Raw genomic sequence first — 17,558 nt, 5'->3', positions numbered from 1 at the left:
AATCTGGAAGACTCAGGAGGCAAATACAGCCTGAGAGATACCATTATTGTTTTACTTTATAGTTCACTCTATTATAGAATAAGCTTCCAACATCTGTGCTCTTTTTGGCCTCAGCTTGTTGTAAATTGCACTTTCTCAGCTACCACACATTGTTTCCTGATAAATGATTCCAGTGAATCCTAAGTTACATACAGAAATTATGTGACAAAGATGTGACAAAGATGTACGTGTGCTGGAACTTTGCAGATAATACCCTGTGCATTTTTGGAGTTCAGATCTATACACCCATCTGAACATTAACTAAATATCCTTTGATTTGGGAAAATTTTCTAGAAAGATTTATAGGTATTGTCTCTTCAGTATTGAAAAAAATGCCACTAGAGATGTCATGTTCCTTGGAATCCTCAAAAACCAAAGTGACAGAAAATAGGCTGGGTGTGTTCTGAAGGTATACGAACAGCATAAGCAGTGAGCAAAGGGGCTGACCCACATAGCATTTCAGTCAATAAATATTTATTGAGCATCTACAAAATGTTAGACTCTGAGAGGCTGCCGTGATAACTCAGCGAGGAAAAGAAGCAAGCACCCTTCACCCTGGGATTTTAGATACTTTTGAACCCTAAGAATCTAGGATCCTATAAACATGACCATTAGTTTTTCACAGAAGTTTATTTTTCTTCAGCTGTTCAATGGGGCTCGGTAGCACTACCTTACAGGCTCATCTTAAAATTATGTGAAATAATGTGTGTCGAAGTACACAGTGAGAAGATAAGAGGAGCTGAGAAAGCCAACAAACTACGAGAAGATGCTGGGGTGCTGGGGGAATTACTGTAAGTCCAGGAACTGGAGCCCATAGTGCATTGAGCTGTGCAAATTTACTGTCATTAATTATATAATCAAAAAAGCGGTTCCTTTTTTGAATGAAGAATTCTATGCAATGCTGATTCTCATCCAGTTCTCCCCTCAGTAATTGTGAACATAGAATCAGATTTAAGTCTAAACCTCCAAGTGTGATCTCTAGAAAATTCCACAGGCTACTGAAGCAAGATTCACATCTGAAGAGCAGCCGAGGCAGATGGTCCCTCATGACCACCTGCCGTAATCCTGTTTCGATATTTCACCCTACGAAGCAGAATGCTCATCTTGAGTTCGCATCCACCTGGCTGTCTTTCCTACAAAGGGGTATTGCTATTTAGAGGACGAGTAGAAGCTATGAAATAAAGGTGTCTCTATTTAACAGGAATCGGCAATAGAGCTTTCGAGAAGAAAAATGAAGAGGCCATGTTTATAGCAGGCCCACGGAAAGAAGAACAGGGCTGTGTACTTTTCTGAAAAAGTGGTTTTGCTTCTCCATGATTGATGACCTGTCTGGTGTGAGGCTGGCCACAGTAATAATGTCAGGGTTTACTCTCAACAGTAGAAAAAGGTGTCAGTCAATTCTGATATGATGGAGGGGAGAGGAGCATTGGGATTATGGAGCTAAAATGGCCACGGGGTGTCCTCTGATCCAGGCACAGAACGCATGGTAATCTTGTGTAAAATTGGCCTTGACTTTATTTTGCATGCACAGAAGAAAGACTAGAAAAAGCACAAAAGGGGCGCCTGGGTGGCTCAGTGGGTTAAAGCCTCTGCCTTCGGCTCAGGTCATGATCCCAGGGTCCTGGGATCGAGCTCCGCATCAGGCTCTCTGCTCCGCGGGGAGCCTGCTTCCTCCTCTGCCTGCTTCTCTGCTTACTTGTGATTTCTCTCTGTCAAATAAATAAATAAAATCTTTAAAAAAAAAAAAAAGAAAAAGCACAAAAAATTAACAGGATGTACTTTAAGGAGGTATAAGAGAGGTATTAATTTCTTATTCATATGGTGTTTTGCTTTCTAAACTCGATTTATGAACACGTGTAAATTATAAAATCAAATATATCGTTCTGATAAAAACACACATTTAACAAGGTAGCATACTTTAGCAAAGGGAGCATAGAGATTGGAATCTGACGGGCAGTTCACCTCCTAAGTTGCATTAAGTAGCTGGAAAAAAGGATACTATAAGAATATCCCTCTCCTTTTAGGACAACAGTACCTAGAGAGGGACTGTCCTGCCTCACCCGCCAGCCCTGTGCTCACATCCTTGCCTGCTCTCCTACGTCCCCACTGTAGGAACTTGGGCCTGAAAGATTCAGGTCAGGCTGCTCCTCACCTTCCAGTTGTGCATTCTCTTAGTCATGGCCAAGTGTCACTGCCCCCTAATGTCACATTTACATGCTCTGGTAGCCTGTGGTGAACCCTAATCCCCTATCCTTTGGTCCCTGACTCTTTTTGAAATATATCTATATTCTGTAGATCCCAAGTGTTGCTTCCAGGCTGACGCCCCCCTCAGCAACCACCATCTGGTCTCCCCTCAGCCCCGCTGTTGTCCTAACCAGAAACCTTTCAAGTCTATCCCAGCCTTTCCTACTTTGTCTATCTTGCCATAATAAACTGGAACATGCATACCGATGTCTCCGCACACCGCATCTCTTAACCATATCCATGATCTTATCTAGGAGCAAACAGAATACATTCACTGTTGAAGCACGAGGCAATTACGTCTCTTTACAGCAATTTTGGAAACTACTAGAAAATGATAAGCCAGGTGTTCGGGGTCAGCAGATATTCAAGACCCAGCTTACCATCTTCACAAATCCAATTTTGTCTTCTCAGCTGAGATGGACTACCTCTTCCTAACGTGTCACCAGTGAAAAGTCATTTGACAAGGACCTGGGGGTGGACTCTATGCAGTGACAGGTTTCAGTTCTGCTCTCAAGAAAAAACATTTGCAGCTGATAAGGTTTATAGTCGGGTGGCTGTTCTGGACACTCACGTGGCATCTATTTCCCAGGGTAGGTGCCATAGTCATTAATTCCACAGGGGACTTCATGACCCAGTGGTTATTTACATCCAGGTGGGAACTACTGACTCCTGAACCACTGCCAGGAGAGTCTCAGCACACATGTGAAGGCCTGCAATACAGAAACCTGTTGTACTTTAAGCCAGTATTCTAACTTTTTAAAACCCAAAACATCATTTTCATGTGGCCCGTTTTTCCACATGCCATGGGACAGGGTTTGAAAGCATCACAGATGGGATTGTGCTGTGATAGAATTGCCTTGTTCAGTGCACTTGTAACACAGACGTGACACGGAAACCTACATTCATGTGCAACTGTCCCAGGGCTGCACTGCAGTGAGTGTCTTGTTACTTACCACAAGTAGCATCTTGTCTCATCTTGCCCTGAGATTGGAAGCAAGTTAAGGATTGTTTTCTCTTCCTCACCCTGTCCACCCTGAGGACATTGTTGGTAGCCTCCATCCGTCCATCCACGTACAAAAAAAGACTTAGAACTGCTCACACACAGGGAACCAGGGACACTTTGGAAATGTGGGCCTTGAATTTCCAGGAGTTTTTGACTTTTACAAATATAAAGTTTGTCCCTCATGTTACCGGCCTTACCCTCAAATCTCAGTATTTCAGGTCTAGGGGGCGCCTGTGTGCCTCAGGCAGTTGAGCGTCCCACTCTTGATTTTGGCTTAGGTCATGATCTCAGTCTGGGTCACGAGACAGAGCCCTGTGCTGTGCTCTGTGCTCAGCGGGGAGTCTGGTTGGGATTTTTTCTCCCTATCCTTCTGCCTTTCCCCCACACACATGCTCTCTCTCTCTCTCTTTCTCAAATAAATAAATCTTTAAAAAGAAAGGATATACTGGGTCTGCAGCAGGGCTGCTGTCATTTGTTGAATCTGTTACCAATTATGAGATTGTTTGGTTCAATGTTTGGCACATATTCAGACTCAACTTTTTATATAACCTTGCTGTATGTTCAAGCACATCACTTCAGTTAGACCAGCCTCATCATGAAGAGATCTTCCTAGTAACCAGTGAAGAAATATTAATGAGTTGCCAGTTTGGTTCCTTGGACCACCTAGCTTGTATTTGGCACTTGATCAATCAACAAGGGTAAGCGAGTAAATAAGCCTTGTTTCTCCAGCGCCTGAGGATACATGAAAATAATTTGTTCTTTTAAGTGGATTCAATAACTCCTCCCTGAACATTTTGTTACCTGCTAGCTTTGTAAAAAATCGCTTTTTCTTCACAGGGAGTGCAAATGCAAACCCTCGGTATATATATATGTAAGTGGTGGCGGAGAGTCAAGCTGCTAAGTTTGAATTCCATCTCCTCCACTTACAACAATGCAGTGGAGGGGAGTTCTGGCCCATCTCCATGCCTCTGTTCCTCATGTGTGACACAAGGATACTGACAGTCAGTCAGGGTCTGCAGGCGATATTTAAAGCAGTTCCTGGCAATAGTAAATGCTCAGTAAATATTAGCCACTATGATATTGTCAAAAGGGGTGAATATCCCAGAAGAACCACAATTTTTTTACATATAAGAGTTAATCAAACTCAGCCATAAAAAGTTAATATCACTCAGCTATAAAAAAATGAATGAGATCTTGTCATTTGCAACAACACGGATGGACCTAGAGGGCATTATGCTATGTGAAATAAGACAGAGAAAGACAAATACTTTATGATTTCACTTATATACGGAATTTAAACAAAATGAAACAACCGAACAAACAGAAACAGACTCATATATACAGAAAACAACCTTGGTGTTTGCCAGAGGGGAGGGAGCTGGACGGATGGGTAATACAGGTGAAGGGAGGGAAGAACAGAATAAAGTTCAGCTGTTAAAAAGATAGAAATTTCACATTCTAGTACATACTAGAGGGGAAATCAAACTGTTTTTGCTTAAGCTATGTCCCTCCTATTCCACTCCAATATCTGTGTAATTCTTGGCATGTACTTTGTTGACTGAATGAATAAATGCAAAATTAATTAATTAATTCTCATCAGATCCCTCTTGATGATTTCATGCAAGCCTGAATATCCCCAGGAAAGCTATTGGCTTTAAGAAATAGCCAGTGAAGGGCACCTGGGTGGGTCAGTCGGTTAAGCATCCCACCCTGGATTTCAGCTCAGGTCATGATCTCAGGGTCCTGAGATCAAGCTCCGTGTCCGGCTCTACGCCCATGCTCTCTCCCTCTCCCTCCTGCCTCCCTCACCTCCCCTTTTCTCCATTCTTAAAACGAAACAAAACAAACAAAAACACAAAGAACTGGTGAAAGGTTATGAGAAATATGATGCTTTATGTTCTGTATATGACTCAGTAGACAAAATTAATTGCTCTTCTGTCACGTTCTTCATGGATTTTCATTGATCCTTTTGTGTAAAACAAAGCCGATCGGTTGCTTTAGACCTGTAGTAATGATCATGGTTTTTAGCACTTTACTAAAATGATGGAAGTATGTGTCTGTTGTGTGTGTGTGTGTACACACACATGAGAGAGATTTTAAACAATCTTTTTATTTATATGTTTCAGTCGTGTCAGTTTTCATGAATTTCATTATAAAGATTAAAAAATATGTTCTTTAAAAAAATCAAGAATATAAATGCCACCTTGCTTGATAGTATTTCTGAGAATTACAACTCTAATAATTAGATGTAACTTTTCTGCTTTGCTACGGGAAGACCGATATCCTTTCCTTAAGAAATCTGCTTGCCTTTCTGGTGCCTGGGTGGCTCAGTTGGTTAAGCATCTGTCTTTGGCCCATGTCATGATCTCAGGGTCCTGAGACCGAGTCCCGCCTCGGGCTTCCTGCTCAACGGCGAGCCTGCTTCTCTCTCTCCCTCTGCCTGCTGCTCCCCCTGCTTGTGCGATTGGAGGTTACTGGGGGTTGGGGGAGAAGGAAATGAGAAATTATTGCTTTGTGGGTACAGTTTATCTTTGGAGTGATGGAAAAAATTTTAGAAATACAGTGGTGATGGTTGTACAGATTATGAACATAATTAATGCCACTAAATTGTGTATTTAAAATGGTTAAAATGACTAGTTTCATGTTGTATATACTTTGCCACTATAAAATTAAAAAATGAATTATTTACAAATAGGAAAGATATTAAAATAGTCAAGATAACTAAATGCATATTTTCTAAAAAGAAAAGCTTCTTTGCTAAATAGACAACTCAAAAAAGGAAACCCAGTAATTAGTCTTAGAAACAAATACAGTTGTAGCAATACTTGTTTTTCACATATTCTCATTTAAGAAATATAAATGCAATAAAAACCATCATTAAATAATACAGTGAGGTTAAAAGTGAAGGAGTGAATAATCAAATGATTTAAAGAAAGCACCATTTTTTAAAGATTTTATTTATTTACTTGAGAGAGAGCAAGAATGACCACTAGAGAGAGAGAGAGAGGAAGAGAGGGAGCAGGAGAAGCAAGCTCTCTGCTGAGCAAGGAGCCTGATGTGGGGCTCTATCCCAGGATCCTGGGATCCTGACCTGAGCCAAAGGCAGCTGCTTAACCAAGTGAGCCACCCAGGTGCCCTAAGAAAGCAACATTTAAATAAACCTCTGTGGTTGAGTACCTGAGTATAGTCAGGCCCAGTTTATCACTGAGACCACAGACAGACATTAGCATTAGTGGGTCAAAAAGGTCAGCTGTCCACATACACATACACGGGAAACAGACGTGGACCTATCTGTCATGCATTTTTGATAGGAAGCACTGCCAAGTTTAACCGTCCTAAGACTGATGGGTCAGACAGACTGGATTTGTGCCCTGGATCTGCTTCAAGTCTTTAGTCTCACTGAACCATAGGTTTATCATCTAACAAATAAAGAGGGGAAAAAATCCAGTATCATTTCATTTTTGTGAAGGTGAAGAGGGCCTGGTTAAGGTTTCATGCAGAAGTTCCTTACCTGCATATGATTAACATAGAGGTCCAGATTAATTTATATTGAACAAGTAAATATATATAAATATAATATATATAAATACAAATATATAAATATATCAATATAAATCTATAAAATATCGTGAGTTCTGAAAATAACTTAGTACCAGATATTCCTTGTGGGAACTTTTTTGATCTTTTCCTTTCCTGTTTTTTTTTTTTCTTTTCCGTTTTGCCAAATTTTCACTTAGCGTACTTAGAAATTGGTGCAATATTATTTCATCTATAGCTCCAGGCCGTTGGGAAATATGAGTCAGTGTTCAGAGCACCCCTAATTGTGGGCAATCTGTAAGTTATCTGTCTCAAAAAATGGTTGCTAAAATAAAGACATATTCTTTGGGTTGAAAGGTCAGACTTAGAAGCATTGAATTCCATTTGGGATTTTTTTCTAATGTTTACTCTTTTTCTGTTTCTCTTCCTCACATGCTGACTTTGGTGTAGCAGACCACTTGGGGATTGAATTCATGGGTAAGACTAAACAATTTGCTCCTTAAATATCTAGAAAAAGCTTAGTTTCATAATGTGTATAGTGTTCTCCTTCCCCATCTGATTATAATCGAAATGTCTCATTATCAGATGCTGTTAGTAGTAAAAAGTGTTTTTGTTGATTTTTCACTAAGTAATGGCTCAAAATGAAAGACTTAACTACTTATTGGGAAGGCAATTGAATGTAAAGTGCAGCTCTGGAATCATACAAAGGTTGAATTTGGCTTCTAGCTTTGTTTGCTCTATTTCTCAATTTTCTTATCTGTAAAATAGTTCTTATTTGACTGCACATGTAAATTGCTTAGCACAATGTCTACAAGAAGGCAAATACTCAATAAATGAAAATAATAGTGATGGCTTAAAAATGTCAGCTTTATTATTTTCTGCTCTAATTTCTTATCCTTTTGCATGATGCCTGCTTTGTATACATTTTAGTATCAATCAGTTTGGAGTATGAACCTTATAAACATTTCCCTTTACAAAATTAAATTATTTCTTGTGAAAGTAGTTGCTGTGAGTGGTATATTTTTAAAAGCATTAGGATGTCTTCCACAGAATTATTATTATATTCAGGAACTATTATTATTGTTATGTTCATAGATAATTACAATAAGAATTGAACATACTTTTCTGAGTTGATTTCATAAGTAAAATAAAAATTTTTAAAAAATAAAAACAGTCCATTGGTTTGATATACATCATGGTGCTAAAACGGAGAGATCTCGGGAGTTAAAGTTAGTGAAATTGAAAAGACCTAAACTTGAAATCCAAATTAATAATTCTTTGCTTGTTTGGCTTTTGTCGAACTTCAGATTTTTCTCTTATATAACATAGATATTAATACTTAATATGTAAATTTGGTTATTGTGATGATATTTATGAATTTAATTGTATCATTTATCTATTCACCCATTCATTCAGCAAATAATTATCAAGTGCTTACTATAAGAAAAAATGCAAAGTATTAGAGATCAAAAAAGGTGTAAAAATGGACAAAAAAACCTGGTCCAATGACACAGTCTAGTGAGCCTACAGATAAAAGGTAATAAACCAGTAGGTATACAGCTGAGACTTTCCTAAGCCTCTTAAGGCAAGATGCTACTAGCTTAGACTAGTGTGATTGTGGAAGATATGGGAAAAATGAGAGCTATGTAGGACATGGTGTCAACATACGTATTTGAGGAGAATTAATTTTGAAGATTAGAAATGGGAGATTATCAAAGATGATGCAAGGTTCATAGTTCGCCTATTTAAATTAAAGTTGGGCCCATTTACTGAAAAAGAACACTGGAAGAAGAACAGATTTATGGGAAACGTCTTACTAGGTTAGGTTTGGCAATGTTGAGTTCTGGGTACCTCTGATATATTGAGAGAGGATGTCAAGTTCGTAGTGTCCTGCTGGAAGTTTCTAGGGTTGATTAGAGCTTAGTGATTTAATATTTATATTGGAGTTGATCTTCCCTGTTGTGTGGTATTTTTCATTAGTGTTCTATTATTTGGGTTTTATATCACAGAAAAAGCAGACAGCTCTATTCCTGCAGGCTTGGGGTTTTGGTAGAATAGATGAGATGAAAAATCATAAGGGCAATGAAATTCAGGATAACATTCTAATGAAGCATCATGAAATGAAAAGCAGATGCAGAAGGAATTGACAAAAGGCTAGCTACCTGAGTGTAATCAATGAGAGTCCTTGAGCATGTTGTTGGCTCGGAGAGGAGACTATAGTCATATGGGCCAGGAATTACAGAAAATGATGGGCAGGGTCCTGTAGAAGAGTATAAATTGTGAGAAGGATATGTGGCTTGTACTATCCTCATTTACCAGGGATGGTGGGGATTAGCAACGTGGAAGTCTGGGCATCAACAGCCACTTTGTGGATAGTGGGTACTGGGTCTAGTGGACACAGAAATTTGTCCCCACTGGATTGTGGTGATTGCAAGCTTTGAGAATAGAGATTCGAAAAGTTCTATAATTGAATGACTGCATATATAGGGAACACCCCACGTGGGTTTGGGCTAGCTTCACACTTCACAAGTGGTATGGCCATGGTTAGGTAAGCAAAAACTTACTGTATTGATGTTGATTATAACTGTTAAAAAAAAAAAAAAAGGACCCGTCACCATCCTATTGGACTTTTCCTAAGGACCTCCAGTAACATAATTACCTTATGGTGGCAATTTGCTATGGAACCAAGGTATGTGTTTAAAAAATATGTGTTAAAACATTTACAAGACTTCAGTTACTGGTACGTGAAAAATAATAGTTAATTGTGTAGTTCATCTCTATGAATCTCAAGACTAAGGTTATAGTGAGTCTTAAAAAACTTGGTGTCAAATTGTAGCTATAAAGCCTTATATGAGTGGGTTCTCAATGTATGAATATTTGACTCTGGCAGTAGAGATTGCCTTGTACAGAAGGGGTTGGGCAAGAAGTCAGAAAGGAATATGTAGCATGTGTACAGATAATGACAACTAATAAAGGCTTGTTTGAAATGGTGAGTAGGTTAGTGAATGGAATGTTTCCACTGGCCTTACTAGTTCCTGCTAGTGTTCACCCCTATCCATATTCTAACTGAATATGTAAAATTCTGTTTGTTGCTTTGGGAACATATATTTTCACATAACAAAATATTAACTTGTGATTTTAGAGTCCATCTGAGTAAAATTCATTCCACCGAAGTTTACTGCCTCACATCCCAATAATAGGACCTCTGTAGCACAAATAAAGCTGGGAAGCAGAAATGTCGGCATAGTCTCTATAAACTTAATCACAACGGTATGTTGGAGTACCTAAAATGATCATTGTCAGTTCTGTTTTAATGAGTTCTAGAATAGCTTTCTTCTCAACGTTCATCATTTTTACTTTGGGCAATGTTAATTTCATCTTTCCTTCAGTTGGAACTCACATCACAAAATGATGATATGAAGCACACAGCTCTTTCCCCCAAGTCTTTGTATTCCCAGTGGCCAAGTTTATGTTATTGATCAGATGCAAAAGCTGAATACTTTATACAGTTTAATAAATTCCTATTTAAAGCAGGAATGCCAAATCATATGACTCAATAAGAGTCCAGCTATTTAATCAACGTACACTTCTCACACTTACTGTATGCCAGATGTATAAGATACTAAAGATCTAGACATATAAGCCACATCCTTTAATGCCCAAAGGCTCTGAAACTAAAAGAAAGCTACACATAATTGAGGTAATTAACAAATGCTATCAAGATGACATAGGCAAGGTACAATGAAGGAAAAAAACCCAGAATTTTAAAAAAGCATCTGAATGTGTTTTGGGAAATTCAGAGACAGCTTCCTGGGGTAGGAGACATGTAAACTGAGTACTAGCCAAAGTGGATAAACTGTATTGAGTGATGCCATAGTCCAAATCTGTCCCAGCTCTGTATTATTTCCACATTAGGGTGGGACTTGCTATTTTAGTCTCCCTATCTGGGTCTGTAAGCTCCCTAGAGTCACGACTTTAGGACCAAAGAAAGCGTATCAAGTTCAGTAAAAACATTTAACCAAAAAGCTTTTTCTGAGTTGATTTATTAATTTTAAGGAATAATTATCCTATAAGCCATGCTAAACCTAATGTCCATAAAACTGTCAGCATTCAAAAGGACTTTTGCTTAATTATATTCATGAATTTTTCTTAATGATGTTTCTGGGACCAGTACAATGGGCATACCAACAACAAATACTGCCCTGGAATACAGTATCAGTTTACAAAAATAAAGCTAAGTGATATAAATAGGTCAGGAATCTGAAGGTACATGAAAACACAAAATTGTGTTTGTAAAAAAAAAAAAGTAAAGTCAGAGTTTATACTAAGTCGGTATTCAAAAAAATATTTCTTGAATTAATGACTTAATCTACTCATCACGCATGCATGAGGGAAAATGGAGGTTTTTAAGGTCAGACGTTCACAGTTTTCCACACAGGGTGAAAAGATCAAGAGATGGAGTAGACACACTTCACCATAAGCACAAACACTCACTGAGAAATCTTCCCAAAGGTCCAGAGGAGACAGATGGCCAAAGGGTATGTCAGACAGGCCTAAGTTTGGAAGGCACATTGATCATGAAGAGGGATTTCTCATCTGAGAACTATCTCACTGCAGTGTCAGGTGCTCAATCATGGAGCGTATCTCATTATATCCATTTGAGCTCTTTGTTATGCAGCTATTTCTTTGACAATGCCCTGATGCATTGGATGCTGTAGGCATCAAAGATGTTTGTATAAAAGCAGGTGCAATGCCACTTGCAAACATATTAGCAAACCACAGGGAGAGCTGAAGATTGTGTGGGAGATCTCTCATGCAAATTTTTTTCATTCTCATAAGGAAAAATAAAAGGAACTCTGTCAGTTAAATGTCTTGTTTGTGATTTGACATTGTTTTAAGGACAACATGATATATTTATGCAGATTTTGATTGAGTAAACCCTAGCATAATTTTTTTTTAATCAAAAGGTTTATAGAACTTGGGAAAAGGAGATTCTTAACTAAAATCTGAAAAAGTCATTCTAGAATAATCTCTGTATTTCGAAGTTAAAAAAAAAGCAAAAAGAATGATATTCTGAGCTTGCTGTAAGGAAAGTCTTAGAAATGTGTTATATTCATACTCCATGGTCTAAAATATGTGTATAGTTTTAGAATTGATAAGGTCATTATTTCAAACTTCACAATATATTGAGCATCTCTTCATTCTGTCGTGTAAAATAATTGTTTGGGTATATTTCGGTAAAAACTGAAGATAATCTTCTGAGAAGGGTCTAGTTTCTAATTCTGTCTGGATGATATGAAGTGGGGATATTTTCCTTAAAAGTATAATGCTTATTATGAGCTTTTGGTGTGTATTCCTTTAAATCTAAAAGGCTGGTATGTCAGTCAAATAAATTCATGTATATGCCCAAATCTGTGAATTGGCATTAGAGATACAGAAGGGACGATTTTCTTTCCCTGTGCTGAAATTTCTGACTTATGCAGAACAAAACTGTTTTCATTCATTTGAGTATATCATGTTTTTTTTTTAATCAAACAAAATGGTAACTTATGGATTAATGTGTCTGTGTATTTGTTTGCAGAGGGGGAGCAATCAAGACTGTTTGTTTACTTTTTTCTTTGCCTTTTGCCATATTAAACTACATGAGAAATTAGATGTGGCAGAGTAATAAGTTAACATTATTTAATACTTGACATGGGCCTCAAAATTTAGATCATCTCATTTCACTTTAAAAAGTAAAAACAATGAATGAGATAGGAAGTCTGTATATCCTTATGTTGTAAATGACAAAACTGAGGTCTGTTTAGCTGAAATATCTCATATAAAAGCAAGGAAATGGCAAATGCAGGATTTGAACCTAAATCCCTAAATCTACCTTCTTTTAGAGCTCTTAAATTCTGCCAGTGCCTTACTGTTAGGCATATCCCACAATAAGAGCTTCATATCACTCTGGCAATGTTTCAAGTGGCTATGAAGTTAATCCTAAGGGTTGAAGGTAATGTTTTTCCAAGTACTATGAGGTTATAAGAATTTGGGTGATAACCCACATTATCCAAGCTATGAGAAAATGAAAATTGAACCAGATGCTCATCATTAGGTTTACATTCAAAATTATAACTGCCAGGTGCACAAAAAGGTTCACCTTGGCTGGTTGTCTTAGTCTCCCGTAGGAGAGCTACAGAAATTCGTTGTATTTGAAGGTTTCTTGGTAATTACAGACTGTGTTCAGTGACATTAGTCAGGGGGTCAAACTGTTGAATGCCACTGGGGTATAAAGGCATTACACATCCAGCTTCTCTGATAGGAGATATTTGCCAAATGGAATAGTGAATAGAGCCACCTCTCCAATGACTTCCCCCAAGATTCTGCTTAAGAAACATTTATACAATCTTATTTCTTAAGTTATTTTTCCCTTTAGCGATAGTCACTCCCTCTCTTTATAGGATGATTTTTTTTTTTTTAAACATAGATCTTAGTACAAGTGCTAATAGTCCAGCTCCTAATCATGAACCCCTTCATGTATTTTGCTTTTTTCTCTCTTTTTTTTTTGTTTTCTTTCTTTCTTTCTTTCTTTTCTTTTTTTTTTCTTTTCTTTCTTTCTTTCTTTCTCTTTCTTTCTTTCTTTCTTTCTCTCTTCTTTCTCTCTTTTTGGATGAAAAGATGTCTCAATTTGGTTTGCTTGTTCTTAAGTTTGCCTCACTGAGTATGCTAGGATAATATTTTGGTATTATAACATTATGATAATATAATATATATTATGATTAGTCAGATACTAGTCTTTAGCACGTATTTGTACTTCCAGGGGTTAGAAGTAAAAGAGTAGCAGTCATGACTGTAAGTGAAATAAATTAAAATCTGACAGAAAGTTCAGGTCAGAATAAAAACTTGAAGTAGTCTTCTTTGAGGAATGGCTATAACTGAGAGATATACTTGAAAATATGCAGATATAGTAATATAATTTCTACAAAACAGAAAGTGGACATTTTTGTAAATACTTCTGTAAATCAGATTCTAGAACTGGCTATTTAAGTTTTATTTACAGACACTGAGAAAAGTATTTGTTGTAAACAATGTAGATATACAGTGCTTTTCACTGAAAGCTGGCATAGGGCTACTACATTTTTGTCAGGTAAATATAATTTTTCATAAAGCTGCTGAATGACTAAGTTAGGAGTTTCATGTAGACTACAGCAAAAGCTGGATAAATTTATGTGAACTTCTTCTATAATATGATGAAGAGTAGATTATATCAATTTAGTGATAGGAAATTTGGAGCTAATGAAGTGCTGTACATAGGATCAAGATCAGCCATGACTGGATCTTTCAGTTGCTTCTAGGGCAATATTTTTGTTAATGGGATAAATAAAACCATAGCTTAAACACTTAAATTTTTTTTAACTTTTATAAGCAGTAACTGCTATTTTCTTGGATAGAGAGAATTAAGATGTAACAGAAAGGACTGGATTTTTGGATTGTCAAATTAGACTCAACAGAATGTGAGATCTTAACCAGTATAAAGTAGATTACATATATATGCCAATTAATCTAAAATGTGCATAAGTTCATAGTAGGTTCCAAAGATCTTCATAAGTGTGCTAGAAAGGTGTTCAGATTGTCACTGCAAAGTAATTCCCAATGAGGTCAGGAAACAAAATGGAGGGCTCCTGGGTGGCTAAGGGGGTTAAGCCTTGGCCTTGGGCTCAGGTCATGATCCGAGGGTATACTGCCTCATCAGCGAGGAGTTTGCTTCTCCCTTCCCTCTTCTTCTCCCCCACTTAATGCTCTTTCTCTCTCTCTCTCTCTCTCTCTAATAAATAAATAGAATCTTAAAAATAAGACAAAGCAAACAAACAAACAAAGACAAATGCACTGTTATATTCAGTTCTTCATGACAAATGCTTCAGAAGTCAGATGAAGTTTTGCATTGGAGAGATTAAAAAAAAAAAAAGAATGATGGATAGAATATTTAAAGATGCAGGAAAGTAAAGATAATACTGGTTCTCCTCAATCAACTGTTCAGTCAGAATGTGTGGAGCTCCTTTGGGGGCTCACCCTTGCCAGGCCAGAGTCATAACGAGACAGATAAGACAGATTCTCAAGAAATTCACACTTCAGTGTGGGGAACAGGCTTGTAAACCAATTATTTTGTTCAGTGCAAAAAAAAGACTTAATTAGGGGTTTTTGGTCTTTTTTGTTTTGTTTTGTTTTACAAAAAGCAAGCCCTGGATTCCTAAACAGTTGCAGGATGCTAACATGTGTTCCATACTCACACACATAAACAGGGTGTGAGTTCACATCCATGTGGAAAGTACTATGCTCTATACTTCTGATGCATGATTTTACAAAGCCTTCAGTATAATTCTACCCATCCATAAGTCTTGGAGAGAAGGCTAGAGTAGGCAGTATTTTGTGAATGTTTTTCCGAGAAGCCTATTTCATAGAACTAGGATTTCAGAAAAATACTCTCATAAATTCTGGGAGAAAGAGCACAGAGGAAGGAGCACCCACATCTCCTTAGAACAGTTGCAGACATCTTTATGTGGAAGAATAAAGCATAGTCCCACATTTGGGAGGTGGCAGCAGGAAATGTGAGGAAAAGGGACAAGGAAGAACACAGGTAATTAAGAGGTGAATGAGGACGGGGGTTTTCAAAATGGTGAGGAGTTTCGAGCTACCGGAAAAACACAATACACCTGAAAGGGAATGTGGTCGGTCAGGTGGCTGGTTAATTAGGTTAGAGCAAATTATGATGACTCTATCCGCTCTTGGAAAGATGTATGATTTTATCTTGCTGTGAAAGAAAGCCTTCGGAGGTTCCCAGCAGGGAATGATCAGATTAGCTTATGGGGTCAGTAGCTATCTGCAGAACTTGCCTGGAGGCATCTTGTGTGAAACCCCAGCTAATGGGCCAAGCTCAAAGTTTACTCCAAATAGTCACCAAATGCTCACTCTTTGAATAACACTGTAGGCTTTATAAAGACGAATTTCCTTTAGTCTGTGTCAGGCACAGGGAAAGAGGCCAGAGCCGAACAGCTCGGGAGGCTGTGCAGATGAGGAACAATTAGCAGAACCAGGGACACAGTGAACTTTGATTGGATCTTTGAGCAGAGGGTAGAATTTCTGTGGGGAGAGGAAGAAACATCCTAATAAGGATGCTACAGTAAATAGGACCAAGATGAGATGACTTGGGGGAGGAAATATTGGTTATTAGCATAAATTTGCATTATAAATTTAATTTAAATTACATACAAGCTTTTATTTAAAATGAAATTCAGATCATGTTGTTCCCCAGTGTAAAACTCTCTCATGGATTTAGAATTAAATACAGCTACCATATGTTACCGTGCCAAGTCCTCCATGATCTGGAACTGCCTAGCTCTCTGACTTCACTCCCTACCACTCTCATTCCCACTCACTGTTTCTGTCATCAGCCTTCTCCTTGTCCCTCTCTCTACCTGAGGGCCTTTGCACTGGTTTTTCTTCTAGTACTAGCTACACTATTGATCTGCACATGCTTCCTCCTCATCACAAAGCCCTCAGTTCAAACAGACTTCCTAAGACACTTTCCTTTGCCATCCTATTGTATGTATTTCCCTTCTCATTCATATTAGCTTCTATTTCTTCCATAACCTTTATCACTAACTTGTTTATTTGTCTACATTTTATTATGAATCTCCCTACTGGAAAATAAGCTCTGTGAGAACTTACTCATTGTTGCAACTCTAGTCCAGCGCTTAGCATTATTATAAGAACTCACTGAATATTTATCGAATTAATTTTAAATTGAATTTAAATGGTGTATGGTTTCCTTAACTCTTAATTTAATTAAATGATTGAAAAAATCTACAAGCAAAATAGCAATGAAACCCAAGGCCCTATGGTTTAGTTCTAGATAACTCTCAGTCAGTCACGAATATTCTTTATGGAGATTCCCCCTGTTGAAACAGTAAGTGGCAGCTGAGGACTTCTCAGAAGTATAGCTTTTAGCATACTCAGGTGTTGTGTGCAGCCCTCAAAGTGCGCCAATAATCATAGAGGACACTGACTGACCAGGTAAGTACTTACAGAATAGTTCATGAATTGTTGTTCTCACTCCTAAGTCCATGTTTTCTGTTAGTGTCGTAGAGAGAGTTTGAGATACTGAGAATAATGGAAGATTCTCAGGTGGGCAGAATAACGTAATTCAAGAGCTCTCAGCTTTAGCTTTCATCCTAGGTACTAGGCACTTGTTGCAAATGTCCATTCCTGTTCTTAGCCTCAGATAAGGCTAAGATTAGGTAGTTATGGGATGGATCAGATTCCTAGTATTTAACATGATTCTGATGTGGGAGGGAGGTCTTTGACAATGTGGTGAGAAACACTGACCTAAAGGGACAGAAAGACTTGGTTTAATTCTGTCTCCTCCATTTAGTGTATGTATGACTTGGGATAACGGATTTATCATCTCTAATTCTGGAGTTACCAGTCTGTGTAAGAGCGATGATGGCATTACCAGTTTCATCAGGTTGTTGTGCAGATCTCAACCCACGAAGCATATAAAGTGCTTAGCACAAATCCTGGTGCTTATTAAGTGCTAATCAAAACGAGCTCTTTCTATCTCCTGCTCCTCCTGGGAGCAGCTTGACTGATGAGGATTTCTGACCCATATGCTCTCTGAGGTTTGCCTTTAGGTTGTCTATATCACTCTGATTCCTCTAGAAAAAGGAAATTGAACATTAATGTTCTCTTCTTTACA

General features: G+C 37.9%; 1 protein-coding gene across 10 annotated transcripts in view; it reads left to right on the top strand.

The window, feature by feature from the left end:
- The window catches only part of NRG3 (neuregulin 3), a 1,065,137-nt gene that overhangs the window by 926,691 nt on the left and 120,888 nt on the right, over nt 1-17,558 (top strand). For 7 of the 10 annotated variants that reach the window (XM_059169745.1, XM_059169741.1, XM_059169744.1 and 4 more), the window contains exon 4: nt 7,274-7,300. In XM_059169745.1, the coding sequence (XP_059025728.1) occupies nt 7,274-7,300 (27 nt within the window). The remainder of the gene's footprint in view (nt 1-7,273; nt 7,301-17,558) is intronic. The other 3 variants (XM_059169747.1, XM_059169746.1, XM_059169738.1) reach the window with 1 other exon arrangement.

Source organism: Mustela lutreola, chromosome 4 (genome assembly GCF_030435805.1).
Source record: "Mustela lutreola isolate mMusLut2 chromosome 4, mMusLut2.pri, whole genome shotgun sequence".
Lineage (NCBI taxonomy): Eukaryota > Metazoa > Chordata > Mammalia > Carnivora > Mustelidae > Mustela > Mustela lutreola.
Note: the sequence above shows the minus strand (reverse complement) of the source record. Positions and strands in the feature narration are given on the sequence as shown.